The 26204-nt window shown below is 44.0% G+C and overlaps 1 protein-coding gene across 1 annotated transcript in view; it reads left to right on the top strand.

Annotated features, from left to right (window-relative positions):
• Positions 1 to 26204, top strand: part of Cdk6 (cyclin dependent kinase 6) — a 198008-nt gene that overhangs the window by 144177 nt on the left and 27627 nt on the right. The window contains 1 exon segment of the mRNA XM_059257338.1: positions 1129 to 1238. Coding sequence (XP_059113321.1) covers positions 1129 to 1238 — 110 coding nt within the window.

Genomic DNA, 26204 nt, shown 5'->3' with positions numbered 1-26204 from the left:
TAGCAGGGACTTGTCAGAGCATCTTTGTGGACATCTCACAGAATCACTGCTGAGTCCAGAGAAGAGACGCCTCAAAAGCAAGTGCTTGGAAAGGCCCAGGCTACAAAATACCCTATGAGCTAGCCTCAGACATCACTGCCATGTTCTGTAGGTCAAGCAACTAGCATTCAGTGAAAGCCGAGTAGACTCCATCCTGTGAGGAGTAGAATGTGTACGTACAAGGAGAGAAGGAAATTGATGGGAGACATTTTTAGAGACTTGCTACCACAACATCGATACACCAACTAATGCAGGATCAAAGTATATGAAGTCACTATTTCAGGAAATTTAGATAGTAACACAGACAAAACAGTGAGGATAAAGGGACCTGAATAATGTCAAATGTGTATTAAAATATATGACAATATTGATGGATATCTGACACTAGAGTGCACCCTTGTGTCCGGTATCTCCAGACCAGAGAAGCCCTTGATCTCTTGCACACACAGGAATCTGAAGCTTCGGACTGACGTCTAGATTACAGCTGTGCCTCTCTATCTGTTCTGTTAAGTGGGTTCTCAGATGACTTCTTCATCCTTGGGTGCAAAACACTTGGGTTATGCATTCTCTCTTGTTTTTCCTCTGTCCTCGTTTGCTAAAAAGAGCGGCAGCAGGGAAGGGGGTTTGTTGTGGTTCCCCATAGTGTGGCAGTAAGAACAGTTTTGACTTGGCCTGGGATGCTCAGTGTGCTGCAGGTCATCCTCCAGCAGCCGCTGGGGTCCTGTTTTCTAACCGTGACTTGGGAATTGAGTCGTCGTCGTTGGTTCCATGTGTTTGAAGTCTCATGAGTGGGGGAGTTTTGTGATAAGAATTATGACTTTGGTTTTATTTATATTACTTGCTTTCTGAAACTTATGTTATTTGCCATTCCTGGTCCCATGAAGACAGTCTGAAAATGGGAGCCCCAGGTTCAGGATTATGCAGTGTGATGCGGTTTCCTGTCCTGTGCACTTCATGTCTTTGACATGCCGTTGCCATGATGCATAGACATGCTGCAGGAACTGAATCTTGTTCTTGAGCCACACAGGATTGGCATGTAATCCATCAGCTGGATTCCTCGTTAATGCCCAGATCCCTTTGCTGTTGCAGGTCGTCACGCTGTGGTACCGAGCCCAGAAGTCTTAGCTCCAGTCCAGCTACGCCACCCCTGTGGACCTCTGGAGTGTTGGCTGCATATTTGCAGAAATGTTTCGCAGAAAGTAAGAACTCCATTTCCTCTTTGAATCCTCAGTCTATTAAGTGGCAACATGGCGTTTCTGTCTCTGTTGAGGTCATGATCGTACCCACCTGCACTCAGTCCTGTCCTAGGTCCACAGTCCTGTCCTAGGTCCACAGTCCACAGTCCTTACGAGGACTGTAGCGCCTGGTTGTAGAAGCTGTCTGGAGAGTAACTCCCGCTACCTTACTAGTCAACTTGAAACATCTTACAGTATTTTTAGTGAAGAAAGACCCTCAGGGTGGGCTTTATCCACAGGAGGATGATCAGGGCTATGAAATACACAGGTGTTTTTATCAGGAGTCCTAATGGGGAAACCGTTGTGGGGGGAGGGGTACAAGGCGAAGGAAGGTAGACATGAGTGGTGCCTCACAGTACTGACAGAGTCCTGCCATATAGAGGAGAGATCTAGCACATTTGGGCATGGGAGAGTGTTGTTGGTTGTTTTTGCTCTTTGCTCTTTTGGCTCTTGGCGGGGGGGGGGGGGGGGGGGGGGCAGTCCACCACCCAGCTACTAAATAAAAACACACAGAGAGACTTATTATTACTTATGAAAGACCGATCTTAGCTTGGCTTGTTTCTTGCCAGTTTTTCTTAACCTAAATTAGCCCATCTACCTTTTGCCTCTGGGACTCTTACCTTTTCTATTCTGTATATCTACCTTCCTTCCTTCCTTCCTTCCTTCCTTCCTTCCTTCCTTCCTTCCTTCCTCCCTCCCTCCCTCCCTCCCTCCCTCCCTCCCTCCCTACTTCCCTCCCCAGAATGCCCATGGCAAATGGAGAAAACCAACTCTCACCAGTTCCCTGACCTTCATGGGCCTACTGTGGCATGCACGTGCACACAAAGTAAAATGCATGCTTGAAAAGGAGATTTGCTTAGAAGGGGGATCTACTGATCAGAAGGATTTTATGTGTTCTCAGTGTCCAGCGGTGTTTCCAGCGGTGGTGGGGAGTTGTGTGATGTCCAGGGCCACACTGCATGTGAAAGCTGTAGTTCACTTGATCTTTAGGTCACAAAAATTGGCAAACAGTACAATAAGGTTCTGTCAGGGAGCTAACCCTGATCTTTTCTGTTTTTGTTTCCCTCGAGAGAGGTGAGTGAGGAAAGCTGGGTGTGTTCCCACTGAGCATGTTCAGAATATAGCTCTGTGTAGCTCCTTTTCTGAGGAAAGAAGTGGTCAGCCATTGTGGCCTGCTGTCTGTGAGAGCCAGAGGAAGTATGTGTGGGTGAATTTTGTGAAGGGCTTCTAGACCTCAGCAAAATTCACTGTACCTCACAGGATGGGATTGTGGCAAAGACACACTTGAGAATACGAGAATGTTTCGTGCTGGCCTACTGTGTGTCAAGAGCATTGCCAGAGTTTTCCCATTGTGTTTCCTTTTCTAATCCTTGATGTAAGAAGAAACTGAATGAATGGCAGCTAAGAAGTAGCAGGAGTATGAATTGAAAGGGAGTCCAGTAAATTCTAACCTAGTAATGTTTTAAAAAAAAAAAAAAAAAAACAAGGGCAGGAATACAAATTAGCCATCAACTAAACTGCAGTGACTACCAACCAGCCTACATCAAGTAGGGCTTCGGGACAGCCTGAGGAAGAAGGCTTGTGTATATTGCATGCGTGTGAAGACCAGAAGTCCACCTCAGTGTCCATCCACATTTTTTGAGACTGCCATCTCACTGGACTAGCTGATTAAGCTAGGCTGGCTGGCCGTAAGGGTCACCGCTGTTTCTACCTCCCCAGCCCTAGTATTACAGGCTCAGGCCATCATGCCCTGCTCTTTATGTTGGTGCTGGAGGTGCCTGTGCCTGCTGGGCAAGCACTTTACCAACTAAGCCATGTCTTCTGCCCTTCGTAGGTAGTTTTTGGAAGTGTGGTCCCTGTGTGTCGCTTCATTACTTGGGCCTTCTTAGGATCCATCCTACATCTACTGAGCTGGGATTCTGGATTCTACCTCTCTGTGTTTTGGCAAACCCTCCACCTGATCCTAATAAGAACCAGGCTGAGAACCGCTAGACTGGATAATGGTGTTGCTAGAAATGGGCAGTACTTAAAAATGTGTATCTCCGGCACTCCTTGAGGCTCTGATTCATTACCGAGTTGGGCCAGGAATTCTGTTTTGGTTTTGTTTTGTTTTTTTGTTGTTTTTTTTTTTTTAAGTGCCTCGGGTGATTCCTTTATCCAACAAGAGTGGAACATATTAGGTTAAAGGTCAGAGATGGGATTAAGACCCAGAAGTAGAGAGTAAGGACAGGCATTTCAGGCTACCCAGGGAATAACAATACTAAAGAGTCTATTAGAACAATGCTCATTGCAATTATATTTATGAGTCTAGAATTTTCCTCAGTGTAAAAATGGGGTCCCTATTTTGGGGGTGGGGAGGTCAGTTACTTTTCCACAATACTATTTATTAGATTAGCCATGATTGATGATTTTTAAAACCTGTTTTTGAAGATGCTAGAAGAAAGATAAAACTTAAAGTATTAGAATTGAGCATTCACTAGTCAGTTATTGGCTCTGTTTTAAAGTCTGAATGATAGCCACCTATGGAAGAATTCAGCCCCAAGTTTCACTTTATTTCCACCTAAGTGATTAGTGTAAATGGATAGTCAGGTTCCCATGCTCGCTTGAGGGCTCCTGAATAATTGGGAACATACATGAAACATTATATTGCTGGGTCATCAAAACCTTTTTCCTATGGGAAATTTTCCTTCTGTATTCCAATCCAACATGACAAGCGCAGCCCGCCTCCCACCTCAGAATTAGGACTGGGAAAGGAGGCTCAAGGAAAGGCTTCGTTGGTGACGGTGACAATCCTCTGCTTTCCTTGGCTTCGAGAGTAAGATACTGGGCGAGGAGACCCATTGGCTCCTCAGAGTGTGGATACAGGAGAGTGCCCTTCTCCTAAAGGTGCTATATGAAGGCAGGGGGTTGCAAGACAAATGAGGGACTGAAGGATTGAAGGAGGAAGCAGTAGCAGACACTGGGTCCGAAAGCTAAGCAGAGTAAATCTAGACCAGACACCTAACTTTCCTAGGATGCCCTGTCCCCTGCTGCTTGACTGTGACCTTGAACCTGGACGCAGTCTTTGATTTTTGTTTCTGCTCAGCTCACAGTGATACTCCTGTGATTCTCCAGATGTCTGGGCATGGCCTGCTTCTTACTTAGGCCGGAAGTGTCCCAGTACTCCAGCATCACCAGGATCCAGCTGAACTCCTGATTCTGTGTAGATCCTATTGAGAATGCAGAAGCCCAGGATCCCGAAAGCATACTCTTTGATTACTGTAGAATAATCTAAGTCAAGGAATATTGGTACCTGTCCACTTTGTGTTCCCACTTGTTGCAGAGACAGTAATTTCTACATTGTATCATCTTTATTACCCTCATTGTTTTTGTTATATCCTTATGGCAGCTTTACTACCATTTACTTTTTTTTTTTTTTTTTTTTTTTTGCTACCCTGAATCAGCTTAATTTCTCATTTAGCCTCACCCTAAAATATAAAACCATAGCTTTGGTAAACTGGTGATTTATTTGTCTGATAAGCATTCGGATCTATTTAAATATCAACATTATTAGAAAGCGGTCCATGTCCATCCTCTAATATGACCTCACACATCACCAGCTGAAAGTCCCTGATGTCAAAACCCTATAATAACAACTCCTCAGGGATGATGACTGTCTTAACTCCTAGTGAAGAAGAAAGTCATTGTGTGCGTGATGCGTTCATTAAGCAGAACTGCCTTATAAAGGATGGGGTGCCGTGGGTTGGTATAAGAAGACTGTTTGGGGGAGTAAAGAATTCTCAATGTAAGCCTAAAAGCCACATCCTAGTTATTAATAATTATATTTATATTTATATATATTTATATATAATTATATTTATATTAAAATCTTTGAGGAATAATCATTTTTACATGAGCAAAACTTGCTATCCTCCATAACCTGGGAGAAGAAAAGAAGCCATGGGACCTAAACGCCCGTGCTCTGACAAGCCCCGGCCCAGGACCTTCACACACATTATCTCACCAGGCCACGTTCGGAGGCCCAGTATCCCGAGGGTAGTGATGTGGGCTCTTTCCAAGTAGGATGAGTAACTTATTCAGGAACACCAACTCTCACATGTAGAGCCAGATCAGAAACAAGTCTGCCTGACACCGTAGCTGTTGATTTTTCTGCTCTGTTGTGGTTTTGCTCCTGACATTACCAAACATACAAAGCCTGTATTTTTTTCTAGAGTATTTTATGTATTACTATAAGAGAAGAGCAGTGACATTTTCGAGGTGGAGAAGCAGATCACACAGTCACTGACCTTGATTCCCGGTCTCCTTATCATTGGAAAGATTGATTGATTCTCATTAACATTATCAAGAGATACATGCTTTCTATTCTAAAATTGATGCCTAGGAAATGCAAGCTCAATAAAGAAGTCTTAGAACAGATGGTTGCCAAAGAGCCAGAGAGTTAAATACCATCTGTCACTATTATCTGAGTTTAATAACTGCCTGCACTGACCCACAGAAGCATTCTACAAAATGGACAAAATGGATTAGAGCTAGATTTTTTTAATCTTCCCTCTCTGGCTCTTTGTAAGTGACCCGTCTTAACGTCACATTAAGTTGTATTTTATACTCAAACGGTCGGAATTTTGGTCAGCAGCCATATAGTTAAATGATTGGAGGGTTAGAGGGAGACAAGCAGGGGATGAGATGGTATTTAACTATGTGCTGAAATGTATCTCTTAGTTGCCTTGGGGTACTGGCCAGAACTGTTAGTTTATAGTTTGAAAGTTATGGGGTTTTTCAGGTTAAAGCAAAGGCAGAGAATGTGCATTGAAAAAATAAAATACGCTACTGATTCTTTGAATATGGAGATTGTGGTGAACAGATAGTGATTCTTAGAAATTCTGGGTTGCCGGCTGATCCTTAGCTACAAAATGCCAAATGCCACCAAGAAGAATACAACAAATACAGTCACTGTTAGCAGGAAACAAACAAGACTTCATGGTTGTATGGCCCCTCGTCTGGTGGCCTCTCTAGACTTGTCGTCACTGATCTCTCTGAATTAAATGCCCAGCAGCAGCAGCTCAGAGTTTCTAGCTGTCTTTTGTGGCTCAATGGCCAGTGAGCAAATGTCTAAAACATTAGTGGGTGCCTTGCCAGTTCTCCCATTGCGTGCTTTGTTGGTGGCTCTCCATCTCTCGAGTGTGCTCCTAGTGTTGCTAAGGAAGTGCAGTACTTAACTGGCTGTCCAGATGCCCAGGCACCAGGAGGTAAGAACACCTGTCACCTCAGGCTAGCTCAGAACGCATGTGCAGGGCTCCAGGCACTAGCTCAGCTGGGCTGACACCTCTCTTCATGGTCTTCTTTGAAAGAACAAGCAGATTACATTCTCTTGGACAAGGAAATACCTGAGATGGTACCCAGGGGGAGGGGCCCAGTCTTGGTGGAGTGATGGATGATCTATCCAGGAGAGTTCTGCCTGAGGGCGAGCAGATGCTTTCACAGTATGCCTGTCCTGAGAAGCCACTGGGTCTGGGCTTGTAGAGAGCTTCACAGCCTCTCTCCAGTGTGGTGCCCTGGCTCTGTCTGTGGTCGTCTCCACAGATGAGACTTCGTCTTCGCTAGCCTTCAGCTGTCCTGTCGTCACGCCTTTTCTCTTTCTTCTCGGGTTCCCCTCTCTGTTCTTAGCAGCCAGCACCTCATTCTGGCTCTTTCTCCCCCTATTAATCTCTCTACTCTGAGTCTTGGATCCTCTTCTGCAGCAGATTACCTGCTGCCCTGGCCTTTTCTCATGGTGTCGTCATCACACCAGCTTTTCCTGTGTGTGTACTGTCTCTCTGCACTGTCCTCTCTGAGAAGGGAATTGTGTTATCAGTACCCGTCTGCTGCTCTGGGGAGTGAGTCTCACAGTCTCAACAAACTTGTGCCTTCTTTTTAACACTCCCAACTGTAAGTCTTAATTGCATCAACTAGAGAATTTTAGCATAGAGCCACACACTAGAGAGCAAGAAAGAATGTCACTTGGGATTGTGGTTTCACATGGTGGGAGACAGAGCAATGTAAAGGTCCCCCGAGGTGGCTCAACCCGGAATCGCTCAGCTCATACTTCTCGTGTCTCCACCAACTAGCAGTAAGTGTTCCGTGACTCTGGAGATGAATTTCAGATTTAGACTCATTTCTCAGAGAAATGCCTCTGAAGAAGCATCCTCTAAATCAGTGGTTCTCAACCTTCCTACTGCTGTGGCCTTTAACACAGTTCCTAATGCTGAGGTGATCCCCCAACTATAAAATTATTTTCATTGCTTCTTCAAAACTGTCATTTAGCTACTGCTAGGAATAGTAATGTAAACATTTTTGGAGATAGAGTTTGCCAGGGGGTCGCGACCCAAAGGTTGAGAGCCACTGGTCTAAGTCATCCATGATTAAAAAGAAAGCTCTGCTTACAGACAGAAATAAGAGCAACTTAAGCACATATGTTAGCTTGGTGCCTGCTGACTAGCTCTTTATAGGCATGCCCTGCTAACTAGCTCTTTATAGGCATGCCCTGCTAACTAGCTAGCTCTTTATAGGCATGCCCTGCCATTCTCCTCCAGTCCCCTTCCCCTGGCAGACCCAGTCCCGTGCTAGGATTCCCTTTACTTCCGACTGTTAGTACTAAAACCCTGTTGACTTCCACACTCCCAGCCCGGCATTCTGCCTCACCCCCAATTTGCTGAGACGAGTAAAGCCGTCCAAGTAAGCAGATCCTCTCCCTTCCTTTCAATGCAGAAATCTGTTTTCTGCTTCTCTCGTCCTTCTCTCGGCTCCCTCCTGTCAAGGCAAATCCCTAGAACCGTGTTCTTGGCATTTCGTCTGTGACCCTCTTCTGATTCAGTAGAGTTGCCATCTACTAGCTCTCAACTCTTCGTCTCATAAATGATCTTTCTTCTACTTTCCAAGCCCCTAGTCCTTCTCCTTCCCTTCATGGCCAGACTTCTTTAAAGAATACACATAGATGAAGCGACCACTTCTTCACCACTGGCTCATGCCTTAGTCCTTTCCAGTGACATAAAGCACAGGGACAAACGAATGGAAACACATGAACTATGAACCAATAGCTGAGGAGCCCCCAACTGGATCAGGCCCTCTGAATGGGTGAGAACAGTTGATTGGCTTGGTCTGTTTGGGAGGCATCCAGGCAGTGGGACCGGGTCCTGTGCTCATTGCATGAGTTGGCTGTTTGAAACCTGGGGCCTATGCTGGGACACTTGGCTCAGCCTGGGAGGAGGGGACTGGACCTGCCTGGACTGAGTCTACCAGGTTGATCTCAGTCCTCGGGGGAGTCTTTGCCCTGGAGGAGGTGGGAATGGGGGGTCGGCTGGGGGGAAGGCGGGGGTGGGGGGAAGAACAAGGGAATCCGTGGCTGATATGTAAAATTAAATTAAATTATAAATTAAATTATAAATTTAAAAAAAAATGATAGGTAGGGTCTGGTAGCCGGCTCAGTGAATCAAAGCATTTGGCATGCAAATCCAAGTTCGACCCTCAGAACCCATGTAAAGGTGGAACAAGAAAACTGAATCCACAAAGGTGTCTTCTGATCTGCACATGTGAGTCGATCTACACACATCACCACGTACAATAATAATGAATGAATTGGTAGTTTGTAAAGCGATGGGTAACATTTTAGATTACTTACTGTGAGTCAGCTCCTCTATCCGGTGGTTTAAAATGTAGTTTCATCTACGTCTCCGAGTAGCTTCATGGGGTTCTGTTGCCACCTCCGTTTACAGGAACAACACCGAGGCCAGCAAGGTTTAAGTAGTGCAGAGCTCCACGGCCTATCTCACCAGTGATGAGAGGAGGCTCTGAGCCCAGTCACATCCGACCGCAAAGGCCTCCTGACACCCAAGAGGTGGACATCCAGGGACCTCCTTCCACTTCTCACTTGGTATCTGCAGCCTCTGAGTGTGCACCCTCTCATTCTGTGAAACCTGCCTGGCTGCCTGTGGGTGACGAGCACATTCCTGGGTACCTCCACCTCTGTCCTCTTCATCGGCTTCTTTTCATCTCCCGTGTCCTAAAGCTACATTCCTAAAAGTTTTACTTAGACAAGATGGAGATGACCCCCAGGTGGACCCTGTCTGCCATCCTCCCAAGGTACTTTTTCCTTCGGTGGCCTCTCAAACCTGCTTCTTCTCCTTCCTTTGTTCTGATAAAATACACATCTGCCACAGGGATCCTCAAAGTCACTGGAGATTCATCTTCATCTCTTCATCTAGGTCCTGTGGGTCATCTGTGCTGGGTCTCTCAGGCATTACTCCTTCCAACACCAACTTCTGTCACCATGACATAGGTCTTTTTTAACACTCACTGCCTGGGACAGTCACATGCCAACACCACTTCTCACCAACTTGTGTCTATGATGAGTTCATACTCCATAATTACACTTTCACAAAAACTTAACCTAACTAATGTGGGGTTGTTGGGCCTAAAGACCTTTTTAAAGAAGCCCCGACTTCGTATGGCCCTTAGCAAGATGTCCTTATTTGACCCTACAATGTGGCTCCAGGTTTTCCTACCTAGAAACCCCTGCCTTTGGAATCGGAGGGAGGGTATGGTGGGTAGAGGTTCTTGCTGCTCTTGAGAAGACCTGAGTTCAGTTCCCAACACCCACATGGTGACTCCCAACTGTCATACTCCAGTTCCACGGTATCCCATTCCCTCTTCTGGCACCAGGCACACACATGATACATATACATAATTCATGGAAAGCGCCTATACACATAAAATACACTAAAATGTTTTTTAAATGTTAGAAACCCTGGCCCTTCTGTTCCCAGTGCCTACCTGCCTTTCTTCAGCTTCCACAGCAGTACCAAGAGCTGCCTCCTTCAGGCGGAATCCACCACAGCCTGCCTCTCACTCCACAACCCTGTCTGCAGCTGTCTTACTGAATTTTTCTCTGCCATGTTCTTCCTGAGCACACTGGTCATCCCCCATACCTGCAGTAAGGAATTGTGGGACATAGAATTCTTTCCAAGACCAAAATTCCCAGTGTGTATTCTAGCTCTTCCAGCTTTGTGACTGAGGGTAAGCCACTGACCTCTAGATCCTAATGTCTTTCTTCAGAGCTCACTGTGCTCCAGAGTCCTCAGACACCATCTATGTACAGTCTGAGATGTTTGCCGTCCCTTGCTTTCCTCGTTTTGACCATATTGGGCTTCTGAAATCTTACACAGTGTATGTAATGTCCACAATTCACTCTAACACCGCCATACTTTGCCTCTGTAGAACTATGTCTTGGGCATGAGTTCACATCTATAAGTTGGTGTTTATCAACACCAGCAAATCTTTCCAAATATGATCTCTTTAAACACTGCTTACACCTGGGGAGCCTCCTTGTCTGAGACCTTGCTCCATATGCCTTCAGAAACAAGGACTGTTACGGGTTGAGTTAGGAGATCTAGAGATCAGTTTGTTGTGTCTCTTAAGGAACAGCCTGGTTGTAAAAATGCCCAGTAGTACTGAAGTATAAACTAGGAATTTTCTTTCTTGTACTCTTATCAAAAACTCCCAGGGTAACCCACTAAGCATACTTCCCTATCTTTTCTTTACTATAAATGTATACACATTTATAGTATTATTACATATAGACATATTAATACATCTAGACATATTCTTCTATAAACAAAGAAATGGTTGCACACTAAACCAACCAAAAGCTGTCTGTTCACTTATTTCATAACGGCTATAATTTTAAAAATAAGTTAATAATGTTCCTTTGATAAACATCTAAAGCTTGTTTGTTCCTTTGTTTGGGGCACTATTATAAACAATGTTGCTGTAAAATCATTAGCCTTGTTTTTATAGAACATTTATCCAAGTATTTCTGTATGATGAATTCCAGAAGCAAAATTAGAGGTCAGATAACACACATTTAAAACCTCTTCTAGCTAAACAAAAATACCCTCAAAGGGCCTTTAAGTTTTAAACTTTAAGTTTACCTTAAACTAAAATCTGTATGCATCTTAGAGGGTAGGATTGAGATTTCTGAAAATCAGCAAAGGTTATCTGGGAGCTGAAGATGTATCTCAGTGGAAGAGGACCTGCCCCAGCGTGTGTGATGTGTGTGAGGCGCTGGGTTCAATCCTCAAACCCCTAGAAAGATACAGCTTGTGAAGAACAATACAGGATGGGAATGCTATGTCATCTTTGGTTACCCTGTCTACTCAAAACAAACACCGGCTGAAAACAAGTAAATACAGTAACTTCTTATGAAGCCATTTTAGAACTTGGTGATGCGCGAGAGAGCTAGTCCAACTGTAACATTCACTGTGGGTTTCCTTTTTAATCAGTTCAGCAGCAGTAGGAAGGAATCTTCCTTTTTGTCAGTTAAAAAGAAAACAATGTAGTTGAGTTCCGACAGATTCTCAGATGGTTTTTCCCAGTCCGCGGACAGTCCAGAGACAGTTCCAGAGCATTCACAGTGTCTGTGCTTGGAGGACTGTGTGACGGATCCTGATCACCCTCCAGGGAGGACCTGGAACCTCTCTACCTCCTCCTTTGTTGGTAGTCACTGGATGATACGTCCTTACTTGCAGTTTTGATTTGTTGGTAAATTGCCGTGGGGTGATTCTGTAAGCCCCTCCATCAGCCATTCTGGATAGGAAAAGGCTTGGACTCAGTCTCAGACCTCAGGTCTGTTTGGTCTTGCAGTCACTGTGTTGGATAAAAATAATTAATTTGAAGCAAGGAGCCACGCACTCTTAAATTTAAAATCCTTGGAAAGAAAGGAGACGTTGGGTGCATGAAAATCAGTTTTACCAGTCTGACCTTTAGTGGATGGCAAACATCTTCTCACCTCCTGTTAATAGGTGAACAGGAGGTGCTTTGTAATGATAGAAAACAAAAATTTCCAGGCCTGTGCCAAGTGGTGTTAGCTGCACCATGAACCTCCAATCCAAGTTAAGTCTGGCCTTGGAAACTTCCAAAGCATGATGTATTTGTTGTTTTATAACATTCACGCACATTTCCCAGACAAGATAATAAAGGGGAGTAAACAGAGTTATTTTGGATGAATATTAAGGTCATGCAGTTTCACTGTACTCCTGCATAGTTTCCTTTATGTGGCGCTAAAGTTACAACAAATGGTGAAGTGTGGCAAAAGATGGCATACTGACGTGATGGGTAGTGGGGACGGTCTGGGCACTGTGTCAGGCGACTGACGGTTGTGTTCCTCATCTGGTACTTGGGCTAAGGGTCCTCTGGGTACCTGACCGAGTCTTTCTCCACTCTGGCCTTCTCCTGGAATGACAGGTGGCATTTAACGACTCCAGTTGGCTGAGACTCTTTGGGCATTGTTCTTATTTATAACTACCAGAGCTTCCTTCCATCCCTCCCTTTGCCTTTTCTCCTCTCCCGTATTCCTCGCCTTCCTCTCTTCTTCTGCCCACTTTCCCTCTTTCTTCCCCATCAGCTCCCTCAGTTGCTCACTCATCTTCTTGTTTTAACCATTGAAAATAGAGAGCATTCAACATGATCCCACAGCCGTGCCTTCTCTAATAGTGCATGATAGTGTCCAGTTGTTGGTGTCTTGCACCAGTTGGCTTGACAAATTTAAACATACAAGTATTAGAATTTACTGAAGAATAGGATTAAGAGTTGTCGGCTATTTAAGTGTGCATGCATGCAGCACATGTGTGCACACCCACATGTGGCGCGCGCACGCACGCACACACACACACACACACACACACACACACACACACACACAAATGATGGCATGACTTTGGTATGTGCATGGGCTCCTGTTCCTACTGAGTGCTCCATGGTACTATGAACTTACCTCTACCACCTAAGGGGGTGGGGGGAGTCAGGCTTCCAGAGGAAGTGAAGGAATATCTGCGGGTGAAAATAGACAGAAGAGCGGTATTATCTCAAACATGTAAGATTTGTAAAATATAATAGCTACTCAGAAAGCAGTAAGTGTGAGTTCAAGGTAATTATATGTGCATTGACTACAAATAGTGTGGATGGATAAATTGCTTCTCTTAGAAAGAAGGGGAGAAAACTAAAAGAAAAAAGTGTAACTTTTTGGGAAGAATACTGAGCAAGACAAAGTAAATTATCCAGAGACTCAAAGGAAACAAAATTCAGAAAATCGTAATTAGAAAAAAATCAAAAGAAAATTGCTAAAAGTCAATAAAGTAGCACAAAAACTGCTAGAAGACATCCTGTAAAACAGAAACTAAAGCCACATGGATTGCACATTTCTAGATTTGCGCAAACAGAGCTGAAAAGAGAGATGAACAAGATGTGGAATTGTAAGGGAACCAAGTGCAGTAACCAAGTGTGGTAGGACCGATAGGCAGAACCAATGCAGTGGGAAATAGCATCACAGAACGCAAACAATAATGGGTTTCGAATGGTGACAGATATGAAGGGCAGCGAGTGGAAACCTGAACTAAGAAGTTGATGGTCATGAAGTAGTAAGCAAAACTATTACCAAAGAAACATGTTCCCAAACTGAAAAAAAGGCTTGGGTATGCAGAAAAGTCTATGTTGTATGGGAGCGATCACTGAAAAGTGACACTCCAACCTGTGATTGTGGAAAACTCAATTCAGATCAACCAGAAAATTGACTTTCAGAAATCTTGATTCCAGATATGAGTGGGCTTCAGGGCTGTCTTATTGTAGAAGATGCCACTCCATGCCTGTGTCTTCAAAGGCTGTCTTCACTCACAGTGAGTAGATGTAGTCAGTCGAGGTTCGCACATCTGCCCACCAGAATGCCTGGATAAAGAACTCCATCTTCTGTCTAAACAGCAGTCTTGAGGTTCATCTTCAGGACTGCTTATGACTTATATCTATGCTTAACCACTAACTGAGACAGAGCGATGGAATTTGATTGTCCAGTGCATTGAAGTTTAAGGAGCACACAACTCCTTTTACAAGATAAAGGAGGGAATGAATGCAAAGGACACAGCTGATGGAATTCACTCCAGAGACCAACACATCACATCCTGGGAAGAGTAATGCTAACAAGGATCAAATAAATTCATTTCCAAGTTTTACAAGAAAAGATTTTACAAGGCCAAGCTAGCTTCTCTTATGTTTCTCTTTAATTCGCTTTTGTTTAACCAGCAGCCAGTTGAGACTAAAGAAATCTTCATGTCTTTGTGAAGGCAAAAGAAAAATCTGTAGCTGAAGGCAACTGCATTGTCTTAAACGTGGAAAGTCAGCAGGAAGTTTCATATACCCAAGGGTTCCATAACTGTGTGTTTGTTGGTTAAATATCAGGTAGAGGGTTGGTGAGATGACTCAGCCAATAAAAGCGCTTGCTGCCAAGCCTGTTGACCAGAGTTCAATCCCTGGGACCCACTCGTGGAAGAAGAGGGCCAACTGCAGAAAGTGATCTTCTGGCCTCCATGTGTGTGCCCTCCGCAACCCACACACACTGTAAAAACGATCAAGTATTAATTGGACTTATTTGAGCTAACGATGGGGAATAGCAGGTCTAGAACTTGGGAATGGAATGGCATGGTATGATGGATGCAAGATGAGACTGTCCCCTGACTCACCTCTCCTCCAAAACTCTCAGGAGAGCCAGGACTCCAGCAGACCTCACCTGTTGGTACTGGTCACACTAATGACCCTGTAGGAATGTGGTTGGGTAAGGATATTTTTCAAAACAACATCTGGATGAGGCTTAAAAGCAAATAATTTCATTATGACTTATTAGTCCTTATTATGAGAATAACCCTGTAATTGGACTTAGAAATTCCCCCCAAAAAAGCCTCAGGCAAGAGTGTACCATCAGATTTAAAGGTCTAATTAAATATGACTAAAGTCATTTTAGCCCACCAGTAACTAAAAAAGCAATGTTCTCTCTAAAGACCTTTTAAAATACAGAGAAGACAACTAGGTCCAAGTTAAAAACTAAAGATGAAATAGAAAGGGAGATGAATTAAATGAGAACACATTAAAAAGACAAATGGATAGCCAAGTTGTAGTCTTTAGGAGGCTGGGTGGCAAAGGGTAACGCTGAAACTTCAAATTCAGGAATTAAGAATACACAAACAAGCACATCAAGTTCAACTTTGGGGAGAATTTTTACCTTGTAGTAGTATTACTTCTGGCATCTTCTCATGAATTTCTCCCTTTAAAGATAATCTGTGCTAATACAAAAATCTAATGAGTAAGTATTCAACATGAGTGAAACTCTTTAATAATAGTCTATCAATGCAGTTTATGAAGTGTTGAACTGTAAAAGCATTTGTGCAGTGGTGTTCTGTTCACATGAGAATGCTCTTGTAGTGTCTTATTGTAGATACTTAGCTGTTAGACTGCACTTCCCCTCAGACCTTACCCATTGTTAAGGTATTGACATAATTCCATGCTCGTTGCTGAAGAGTCCCTGCCCCAGTGAAGATATGAGAATGTAAACAATTCTCAGCCAGACATCAATAACAACCATTCTGTGTTGCATGTTCTCAAATGTTTACTGTTTATTCCATCGTGTCCTGATGGGATTTTTGTTGCTGCCATTACTTCCCATGTTGGCTTATTGTCTTCCTATTGCTGCTGTAGCTAATTACCTTACAATCAGTGGCCCAAACAACCTGTGTGCTATCTCACAGTTCTGTGTGAGTTGAAGCCCAGAGTGCCATCTCACAGTTCTGTGTGGGCTAAAGCTGGTTCTTTGTTTAACTTCTGACATCAAATTATCAGCAGAGCGGGGGTTCATTCTAGATGTTGTAGGAGTAAATGTGCTTCCAATCTTGGTCAAGTTGTTAGCTAAAGTCAATTCAATGTGGCTATGAAACTTACTGATTTCTTGCTGGCTGTGAGCCAGGGCTATTCTTCACTCCTAGCATCCTTTCTCTAGTTCCTGGTGTGTGCCCTCTTAGACATCTGAGCAGCCATCTCTGTTTGCTTGTGCCTCCACTCTGAGAAAGTTTCTATCTGTCTATCTGTGTGTGTATCCATCCATCCATCCATCCATCCATCCATCCCTCTATCCATCTATCTACTTATAAAAGATCCACATGGTTAGACTGGGTCCATCTCCCTATTCTGAGGCCAGGAAAACTCAAAGGAAGCCTGTGCTCTGCTCCCAGCTAAAAGTGTTGATGAAGAGATGGGGTGTTTAGGGGAGGTAGGAACATATATGCATGTGTGTATCATTTTGTAAGGAATACTTTAGAGATGAGCCATATTGACAAAGGAGCCTTGCAGAGTGCTGTAATTAAGAGTGTGGGTGTAGTGTTTGCTGCTACTCGTTTGTTTACTTAAAGTTGGTATTGTGTACGGTAACGAATTGGTGAGAGGAAGAAACGGTGATGGGAAAGGGAGATTGTTTTGTCAATGGGCACATGCTATTCCATTGGTGTTTTATCTCTCTGGGTACAAGTGTAAAACTTAGATTTTTTAGGATGTGTAGTTTCATGTTTGTTGAGCTCTAAAGGCTATTTGCTTATACAAGGCTTCACCCCAACGTGAAGGTACAGTGTGAACCCTTCTGCAGTGTGAATTACTTCAGCAGCACAAAAGCGTGCTAATGCACACTCTAATTCCAAAGGTAGCTGAACACACAGTTTGACACTGTGATACCAGGCCACCTGGGTTTCAATCTCAGCCCTTTGTTTACTCGCCTTGTAGACGTAGACCAGCTTCTTAACTTCCCTGTGCCCACTTCCCCTTTTAGTGGCAATTGATTATTATTCCCTTGCTTATTATGCAGATTCATTGTAAAAATACTCTAGATAGCTTTGAAATATCGTTGCTGTTCTTTCTTGAAACATGCCAATATTCCAGAAACTGGGGCTCTCTGGCTCCTTAGACTCAGGAAGTCCCCCACATCAGACATGGTCTAAACATTCTATGTGAAAGAGCCAAATCAAGGCATCAGTCATCAGTCAACCCTCCCTCTCCCTCAGCTGCCCCGCACTCTTACTTTCCACTTCAAATTAGTGAGACTTTATACGTCGTAATATTAGCATTGTGGCAACAACAGACACTTAGCAAACCCAGAGAATCATGAGAACCTAATACTTAACAAACCTATATTCTAGCCAGGCAATTTTACCCAGGCAGTGGTGGTACATGTCTTTAATCCCAACACTCTGAAGGCAGAAGAAGGTAGCTCTCTGAGTTCAAGGGCAGCCTAGTCTACAGAGCGAGATCCAGCATAGCCAGGGGTACACAGAAAGACCTTGTCTCCAACAACCAAAAACAAAAACTGTATTCCACCGAACTGGAAAATCTAAAAGAAATGGATCATTTCTAGATACATATTGATATATTCTGAAATTAAATCAAGATGAAATAGATAATAATTTAGACTGATTGCATTCAACAAAATAGAAGCAATAATTAAAATTCTTAACTAAAACAATGCCCAGAGAGTCAGATAGATTTCAGTACAAAATTCTTCCAGACCTTCAGAGAACCAACACAATTCTTCCTCAAATTATTTCACAAAATAGAAAAGAAGGAACATTTCCAAATTCTTTTTACAAAACCAGTATTACCCTAACCCCAAAACCAGACCAAAAACAAGAAAAAAATCTGTAGGCCAATTAACAGAGACTAAAATTTTCAATAAAATTCTTGTAAACCAAATTCAGGAACACATCGAAAACAGTTTGATCGGTTTTTAATTTTGCATTCCCAGAAAGCGTTTAGTAAGTGATGTAAAAATTTTAAAAATTAACATATTGGCCTCAGCATTGTTCACACTTACATAAGGAAATGAAAGTAAAGGACTACTGGGAGCTCCTCAATGAGTATGATTTTCAATTCCTTGAAAAACTGACCAGATGCTCATGCTAAGCACTGAGGAAGTTAATCAGGACGTGAAGTGCTCAGGGGTTAGAGTACACGAGCAAGTACAGCTAAGTGAGCAGCTTAGACCGTGGGGGTGTGAGCGCTGCGCTACATGATCGAGACCTTTAAACTAGGAGCATAGGAAAAATAAGTATTCCCGGAACTACACTAGAATAATAGAGACTTCATGAAGTCTGTCCTTAGGTAGACTTTGGAGATGTTTAATTGACTAATTAGCAAGGACTCATGAGGCATGCCACAGAAATCGTGTATTCTTAAGAAAGAAGGCCCACTGCAGGGTGATTTGGGAAACGGGGGCTCCTATGCGCATTCACTGTAGGACTGTAATGGTTGCAGTCCTTCAAGAGTGCTTTGTATTCAGTGAAACAGCATGCGGAAGGGAAGCCACACTTCAGGCACATACAGCTGGAGTGAGGGGCGCTAGAGGCCTAGTGAGGAGTCTCCATGAAGTGAATAAGCCGAAGAAAAGCCTTGGGAGGTCATCCAGTGTACTCATAAATTCTAGCTATTACCAAAGATGAAAGGGAAGTGAGAGGCATGAGGAAGGGTAGGAAAGAGTGTTCCCCGGCAACACCCCCGCCGTCGGCCTCTGGACTTTGGGGGAAGAGCAGCAAGGCTGCCCAGATGGCAGAGCCAGCACCCAGAGGAGCTTCCTTGCCCTAAGACCTCTTTAGGAAATCCTGTTTGTGACGGTGGCTTCACCATGAGGCTGAGGGGATCCCTCCCAGCACCGCAGAAGCACACTTCTGGACACGACTCTGGTTTCTAGTGCCGAGTTTGAAATCTTATTATCGTGTGCACTTAGCAAGATAGAAACTACATATTGGGTGAAGCTCGGGTCAGACTTCATTTTGCGAGCATTTACTTATCTACCTTTTGCCGATAAAATGCTGGTAACTTAATAGCTTAAAGACAAGATAAGGCTCGTCATTTTTCCTGTGTGCATATGCTGGTTTTGACAGGACCGTTTTGACTGCCTTTAAGAAGCAGGAAGGGCAAACCCATGATGTTGTTTCTCTGGCGTTGCATTACTTATCTTAAGAGCCTGGGAACAGTCAGTTCGGCTTAAAAATGGATGAGGGGGTGAAACACTGCGGAGTCTAAGCCAAGGAAACCAGAAGGTTCCTTCCCCGAGAGACCCATTTTAGAGTCACAGTTGAGCTTGACCCTTTGCCTTTTGCTATTCGAGTGCTTGGGTGTCGGGACTGGACTGCTAGTTTCCATGCCAGGACTCATGAAATGAGATTTGTCATCCCTTACAGACAGGTGGTCAGGCTGTTACACACAGAGATGAGGCTGGCTGCTGGCCTCTGGGCACAGCAGCATGCCAGCGCAGCCCCAGGCACACACACCCCCCAATGACCCTGTGGCCTTACAATCCAGAGGCCCACACTGACAGCCTGGGGTGGGGTGTGCTAGGGGATACTTCTAAGGCTGGAGCCTGGAAAACAATAAGATGGCTGCTCCAGCAATGAGTCCAAGTTCCCTACTCTCTTTCCAGGGTGGCCCAGGCCTTTCAAAAAGAATTCTGGCCCTTCCAGGTTCTACACATTACTTAACATGTCCTGCATTTATTACATGAATCAGGAGCAGATTTCACAAGGCCCATTCCTGTGAGATGAGGTTAGTCATTAAGGTTAACTATTTAGTAGTTAGAGGAAATATTATGATGGGGAAAAAAATGTCAATTTCTGGAAACCTAGGAGTAGAGGTCTCAGTATCAATTCTTGCCCATGATGAGAATTCACAGCTGTTCTATTACATTCTTTTTACATGGCTAGAGAATCATACTCTAAATCTTCTGTGTACTAATGACATGCCCTTCTTAGATGTAAATGGCCTCTGGTTCCAATCTCACATGCCCTGGAGAGCTTCTATTCTCAAAGAGAAAATGCAGTCCTGTTACAGCAATAACAAAGGCCCCCACCCTCCATTGGTGCCTCTCTTCTATTTGTGAGCTTGCAAGTCTGCTATCTGAGGGAAATCTGAGGAAGTTAGATCAAGACTGTCCAGTGCTGAATGAAAATTCCTTTTGATTTTAGATTGAGTGCCACATCCAGGCCTTCCTCTGACATCACTGATAGGAAAAATTGGACCCAGTTCCCTGTTGGTTTGGCTTTGTGTCTGCCTTTGTTTTGCTCAGCGGCCTGTGTGAGTCTGGCCGTTTTTCTCTGGGACCCTCTGTTATTTTTCATCGTCTTTCCTAAAGCTGATATGACAGTCCCACAGGGAAGCAGCCAGTATCCCACTTGGATGAACTCTGCAACAAACACAATGCCTTCCTTTTTATCCCTAATTCTGAAGTGGTTTTTTGTTTTGGTTTGGTTTTTTGTTTGTTTGTTTTCTATACTTAAGGGCAAAGAATGAGCCGGGCAGTGGTGGCGCACTCCTTAATCCCAGCACTCAGGAGGCAGAGCCAGGCAGATCTCTGTGAGTTCAAGGCCAGCCTGGTCTACAGAGCAAGATCCAGGACAGGCACCAAAACTACACAGAGAAACCCTGTCTCAAAAAACCAAAATCAAAAAAAAAAAAAAAAGCAAAGAATGAGAAAGGCACAGACTTAAGAGTAAAAACCTCACTTATATTTGTGATATTTATACAATATAAAGCATTTGTTATCAAACATGTGGAAACCAAGTTGTACACTTAGGATAAAAGGGAGGATACCTCATCTGCATGCTGCCTTTCTTTGACCTTCTGGGTTAAATGTCATCTCTCAGAGATGCCCTATGGATACCCTTTTATTCCTCAGCCAAAGTTCCTTCATGACATTCATCACTTCCTTGATAATTGACTTTTCTGTAATCCTACACTGTAAGCCCAGCAGGGCAAATACTGTGTTAGTCTTCACGTTCTGGGTTCCCTAAACTCAACCCCATGAAGAGCACATCCTCGCCTCCAGTGTACTAAGTGAGCAAATGAATAAACTACTAAGTACTGTGTGGCCAACTTGCTCCATTTTTTGTGGACTTGAGGATACTGGTGCCTCATCATCACCTTCTTCATCTCTTATAACCAACTAAAATGAGAACTAGCTGGTCTTAATACCGTGCTTATTGGTGGCATTTGATTCGTCGATTTCTGTTTGAGAAAACATGAACTTTTATGTTTTGTGAACTCTATTATGGTTTGAATGTGAATTGTCCCCTGCATTCCCGTGTGTTTAAACATTTGCTTCCCACCTGGTAGTTTTGTTTTGAGAGGTTGTGGGACTATGGCCTGGCTAGCAGAAGTGACTCACTGAGAGTAGACCTTGCAGGCAATAGCCACCTCAGGTTACTGCCGAGCACTCTGCTGACCCACTAAGGTGTGAGAAGAAGTAACGTATGCAGGTTCCACTGCCTCAGATGCAGCTGTTCCAGTCTGCCTTCCTCAGCATGGAGAACTACGTTCTCTGAAACCATGAGCCAAGATAGATCTCTGTCCACGTTACCTCTCCACCCCAGGTTTTGTGATGAGAAAAGTAACTCACATCGACTAACACAGTATTATCTGGAGGGTACGGTACAGTGAAACATGGTGTGAGCCAGCTTTGCGGCCTCCAGTACCGTGCCTCATCCCTTCTTAGCTAGGTGATGACTCGTTATTAACTATCCTTCGACCTCAGTTTCAAGTATGAAATTCGGATATTTAAACACGGCTCCCATACAGTGGCACTTGGGTTAAATAAAACAGTCCCCATCCACTTGGCTTTCTCTTCTGCATTGTATGTACTCAGTAGTGATGATTGTTCTTGTCTATGTTGTTAAAGCACACATCTACAACAGGATAGCTTATCAGTGTTACCATCAGACATGAGAAGAATTCAGAGTCAAAAAGTCTTGGGCCCCAAAGTGCTTAGATTCTAGACACCACCCCAATCTTAGGAGTGAGACTTCAACTTGGGCACGGCACACCAAACAGCATGGCCAGATGACTCAGTAATGAAGTCATGCCTAGTCATGCTGGGGCTCTTTCTGTCTCCCCTCCCCTGCCCCCCATCCCCACCACAGTCTCTGCCAGAGCTGGGCCTAGAATCTGGCAAGACACTCAGTTCAGAAAACCCACCTAATAAGACTTAGAAGTCAGGCAGGACCTTCGGGGGCAGAGTCCCACTGACTGCTGGGTGACGTGTTGGGGACTTCTGTCTTCATAGCCTTGTTGCTGTCTTGGTGCTTCACAGAATCTAGAGTGTAATCCCCAAGGTCCCTGTAGACTCTCATTCTGAGCCACAGGAAGAAATGCCTCACACCAGCTCCTGGGGAAACTCCCAACAGTCAACAGGAAGAAACTCAGAAAATGACAAAAATGACTCTGTCTCACCGTTATTCTCTGCAGCCTTCTGAGAGGAGAGCAAGCAGGCGTTTGGCTGTGAGACTAAAGAGGACAAACTGTGCTAGAACTGCTTCATTTTTTTATGTCTAGATCTGTATGACGGCTGACTGGTTTCAGTCAAGAAAAGGGCTGTGTTGGTCTGTGTGTACCATCATGAGACACACTGCCTTTCAGACTGGCTGATAAGACAGTGCCCTTTCCCGTCTTGAATGGAACTCCATGCAGAGACCCCTTTTAATGCTAATGTTTCTAAAGCATGTTGAACCAGAAAGCTGGATTTCAAAATAATAACCTTATAAATTGGGTGCGGTGACACATGCCTGTGACATTAGCATTCAGAGGGCAGAAGCAGGAGCAGAAGAATCAGAAATGCAATGTCATACTCAGCTAGATGGCAAGCTTGAGGTTAGCCTGGGCTACATGACATCTAGCCTCAATAACAACTTTTAAAAATAGCCTTATAAAATGCATATATTATATACATGGTTACTTTTTTGTTTTGTTTTGTTTCTCTGTGTAACAGCCCGGGCTATCCTGGAACTCATTCTGTAAACCAGGCTGTCCTCAAACTCACAGAATTCCACATTCCTCTGCCCCCCAAGTGCTGGGATTAAAGGTGTGCACCACCACTACCCAGCTACATTGTTACTTTTACGTAAGATTTAATCTTTAATTATGTGTGTAAAGGTGTGTGCAGTTGAACGCTGATGCCTTCAGAGGCCAGAGGCATCAGATCCCCTTGGAGCGGGAATACCGGCTTTTATGAACTAGGTCCTTTGTAATAGCAGTATGTGCTCTTAAGAACTGAGCCATCTCTCCAACACCAAAGGTTGACTTTTAATTGTATGCATTGTATATTCTCATTTGACAATGATGATATGGTTACTATAGAACATTTTTAAAGTATGGGCAGAGAGTACAATATAAGTCTAGAGTGTCTTATTTGTACCAGAAAATAAAGACATCACTTTGAAAATGTCACAGGATTTAGCTTGAAGGAGTAACTAGACTAATCTGAGGTATTTTGAATATCTAAGTATGTAATTATATTAAAAGATTATAACCCACCAAATCAGGTCAAGTTCATACTGAAATAAAGAAGTGGGAGATAAGAGAAGGCTCTTTATTAGGGTAGAAGAGCGAACAACAGAGAAGAAATGATGGAATTGGACATTTGATTCTGATTGTAAGTGGATGCTAAAACTAGTCAATGAAAAGAGATGCATATCAGGAGACATACATAGTCTCAATGGAGCTCTCTATGAGTTATCTTTTTAACAAGGAAAATAAAATAAAAATATAAACCATTGACCAAGAAATGGTCGTTGGTTGTGGCTTAATGGGTATTTTTCAACTATTTCTCATGTATTGTAACATTTTAGCCCATGAAATATCTGTAATCTGTTTTTCTTTTATAAAAACAAATCACGGCCTAATTTGCACTTCAGTATTCCTTACTATTTGCATTCGATTAAAACATCTGTCAAGATGAAATTTTTGAGAATAAGGGAGGCTCTGAGGTGTAGTCTTAGAACCAGGGTTTGCTGCCTTCTCTACACTTCCTTCAGGGTTAATCTTAGAGTTAGTGAGTAAAGAATATGTGAAACCTTACAGCTTTGCACACGCTGTACCCCATGGAGGCCCGACGTAAGGACTGTCAGTGAACCTGTAGGTCACTGATTTCAGAAGACTTGCTGGTCAGTGAGCTCCAGGGAGCTTTGTGCCCACACCTTCCCAGTGCTAAAACTTGAGGTGCTCAGCACCGCGCTCTACTTTTCACAGTAGAGCTAGGGATCTGAACTCGGCCCTTTTGGCTTGTGCAGCAAGCACTTTACCAACTAAGCCTCCTCCCTGGCTTCTGAAGCCTAAGACTTGCCATACCTGAAGCCTACTGCCCTCTAGAAACTTTTCCCCTTTCTGCTTCCTCCAAGGACATAGTGGATGTCTACCATCACATTTTCAAGGTATGTGCTTAATTTGTGTTTCACACACATTAGCCTAGTAGTCATCAATCAGGAAAATAATAGCAGGGGCCCCAATAATGAGTTCCTGTGTTCTCGGCAGCAGTCAGGAGGCTAAAGTGAGGGAGCTGCTTGGGTCCAGACCAGCCTGGGAAATCTGGCAAGCCCTCCTCTCAGGCAGGGGAAGGGAAGGAAAAGGAAAGGAAGGAGAGGAGAAGCGAGGGAGGTGTGGGGGTAAGGGGGACACTCAGTTCCTATGTATGATGGTTAGGCTGTGGCAGGACTCAGTTTCCCAAAGCCTCCACTCCTAATCTGGGTGGAGCAGGGAGTTAGATTCCATTCCTGCGTGATAGAACCCGAATTCAGTTGAGGCATTGTGTATCGTCCTTGCGTCTATTAAAAAGTCCTGTCCAATGCCCTAAGCCTTCAGTCTGCAATGAGAGTAGATGGTGGAATGGAGAACATGGTCTGTTTGCTGTAGGCTAGTATTAGCCCCCCCCCCCCATTAAACCCCAAGCTTTGGAGAGAACCTCCTTCCCTGTGGACTGCAATGCCAGCCCTTAACTCATAGCCCTGTGGCAGCACTGACTAGGTAGACAGGATATACACACGTTTCTTGGACAATAGAGCTGTGTGCCCTTTTAATGCCAGCTGGTGCCCTTGGCAACCCTGACCAGCTGAGTTAAGCCTCCAGGCGGTTGTAGCAGGAGGTACAGAATTTCCTGATCCATTCATTTTACCAATTACTAAGGGGGAGGAGGAGGCTCTTTGGAGAGGAGCAGTTGGTAAAACTACCACGCTTTGGACTTGCTCACGTTTCCCTTTGGTCTTGAACTGGCTTGAATGTTCTCAAGTGCTGACAGTTGGGCTGACTGAGAGCCGTTAGTCAAATCCAGTAACAGTATTAATCTGTGGTTGGAAACGACTGTTAAAGTGAGTGCCAGGCTGTTCAGTTGTGGTTTTTCCAGCTTTCCAATCATGCCAGGCTTCCAGCGGGAGGAATAGAGTCTGTGGTAAAGGAAACCGTTGATAAAAGAGAGAAACCAGTAACTGTCACTACCCATAAGAGCAAGACAACAGCAAAAAAAAAAAAAAAAAAAAAAAAAAAAAAAATTCACAGCAAAGTGGAGGACAAAGGACACTGAACAGCAGAGTCTAGACAGTTTGATGAGGTCACGAGGCATGAGGCTAGCATGGTGGCAATGCCTGGGGCGGTGACTCCAGTTTCCAGGGAGAACAGGAAGCCTTTAAGCACCAAATCATGCTATCCACTATACTATGAGCAAGAATGTTGCTCTGGGGGAAGCAAATGTCAGCCCTCAGACCACTAAAACACAGAAGTATCGGGGGTCCAGTCAACAAGTTACCTGGAAGCAGAGATGACCCCATCATCCATGCAGAATCTTCCAGAAAAAGTACTCAATCGTATGGATGCCTTTGAGCAGTTACGAGGAAACGAATGTTGTAAGAGTGATATTTTCATTTAGAGGGCTTCAGACTGGCATCACTCCATGAGCGTGTACCAAAAGTATGAAGTTCCAGGAACGTAAGGGAAAACCCTGTCAGTGATGTGTATCCAGAGTACCAGAAGGCTGGCTGGTCTGCACAGGAGCAGGAGAACTAAGGCCAGAGTAACCCCAAGGACAGTTAGAACAGTACTCAGGAAGCGTTCCACCCGCTCCCAACAGGAAAGTAGTGTTTTCACCAGTACTTGTACTGCATTTCAGTGTGTGTAAGATGCTCGCTGTTTCCATGTTTCATCGTTCTATAATCGGGGCTTGGATTGCAATCAGTCAGCGTCGTCTTGCCTTCAGTGGAATACGGTGGATCTGCTTGGAAACCAAAGTAC

This window comes from Peromyscus eremicus, chromosome 3, assembly GCF_949786415.1.
Source record: "Peromyscus eremicus chromosome 3, PerEre_H2_v1, whole genome shotgun sequence".
NCBI classification, from domain to species: domain Eukaryota; kingdom Metazoa; phylum Chordata; class Mammalia; order Rodentia; family Cricetidae; genus Peromyscus; species Peromyscus eremicus.
Note: the sequence above shows the minus strand (reverse complement) of the source record. Positions and strands in the feature narration are given on the sequence as shown.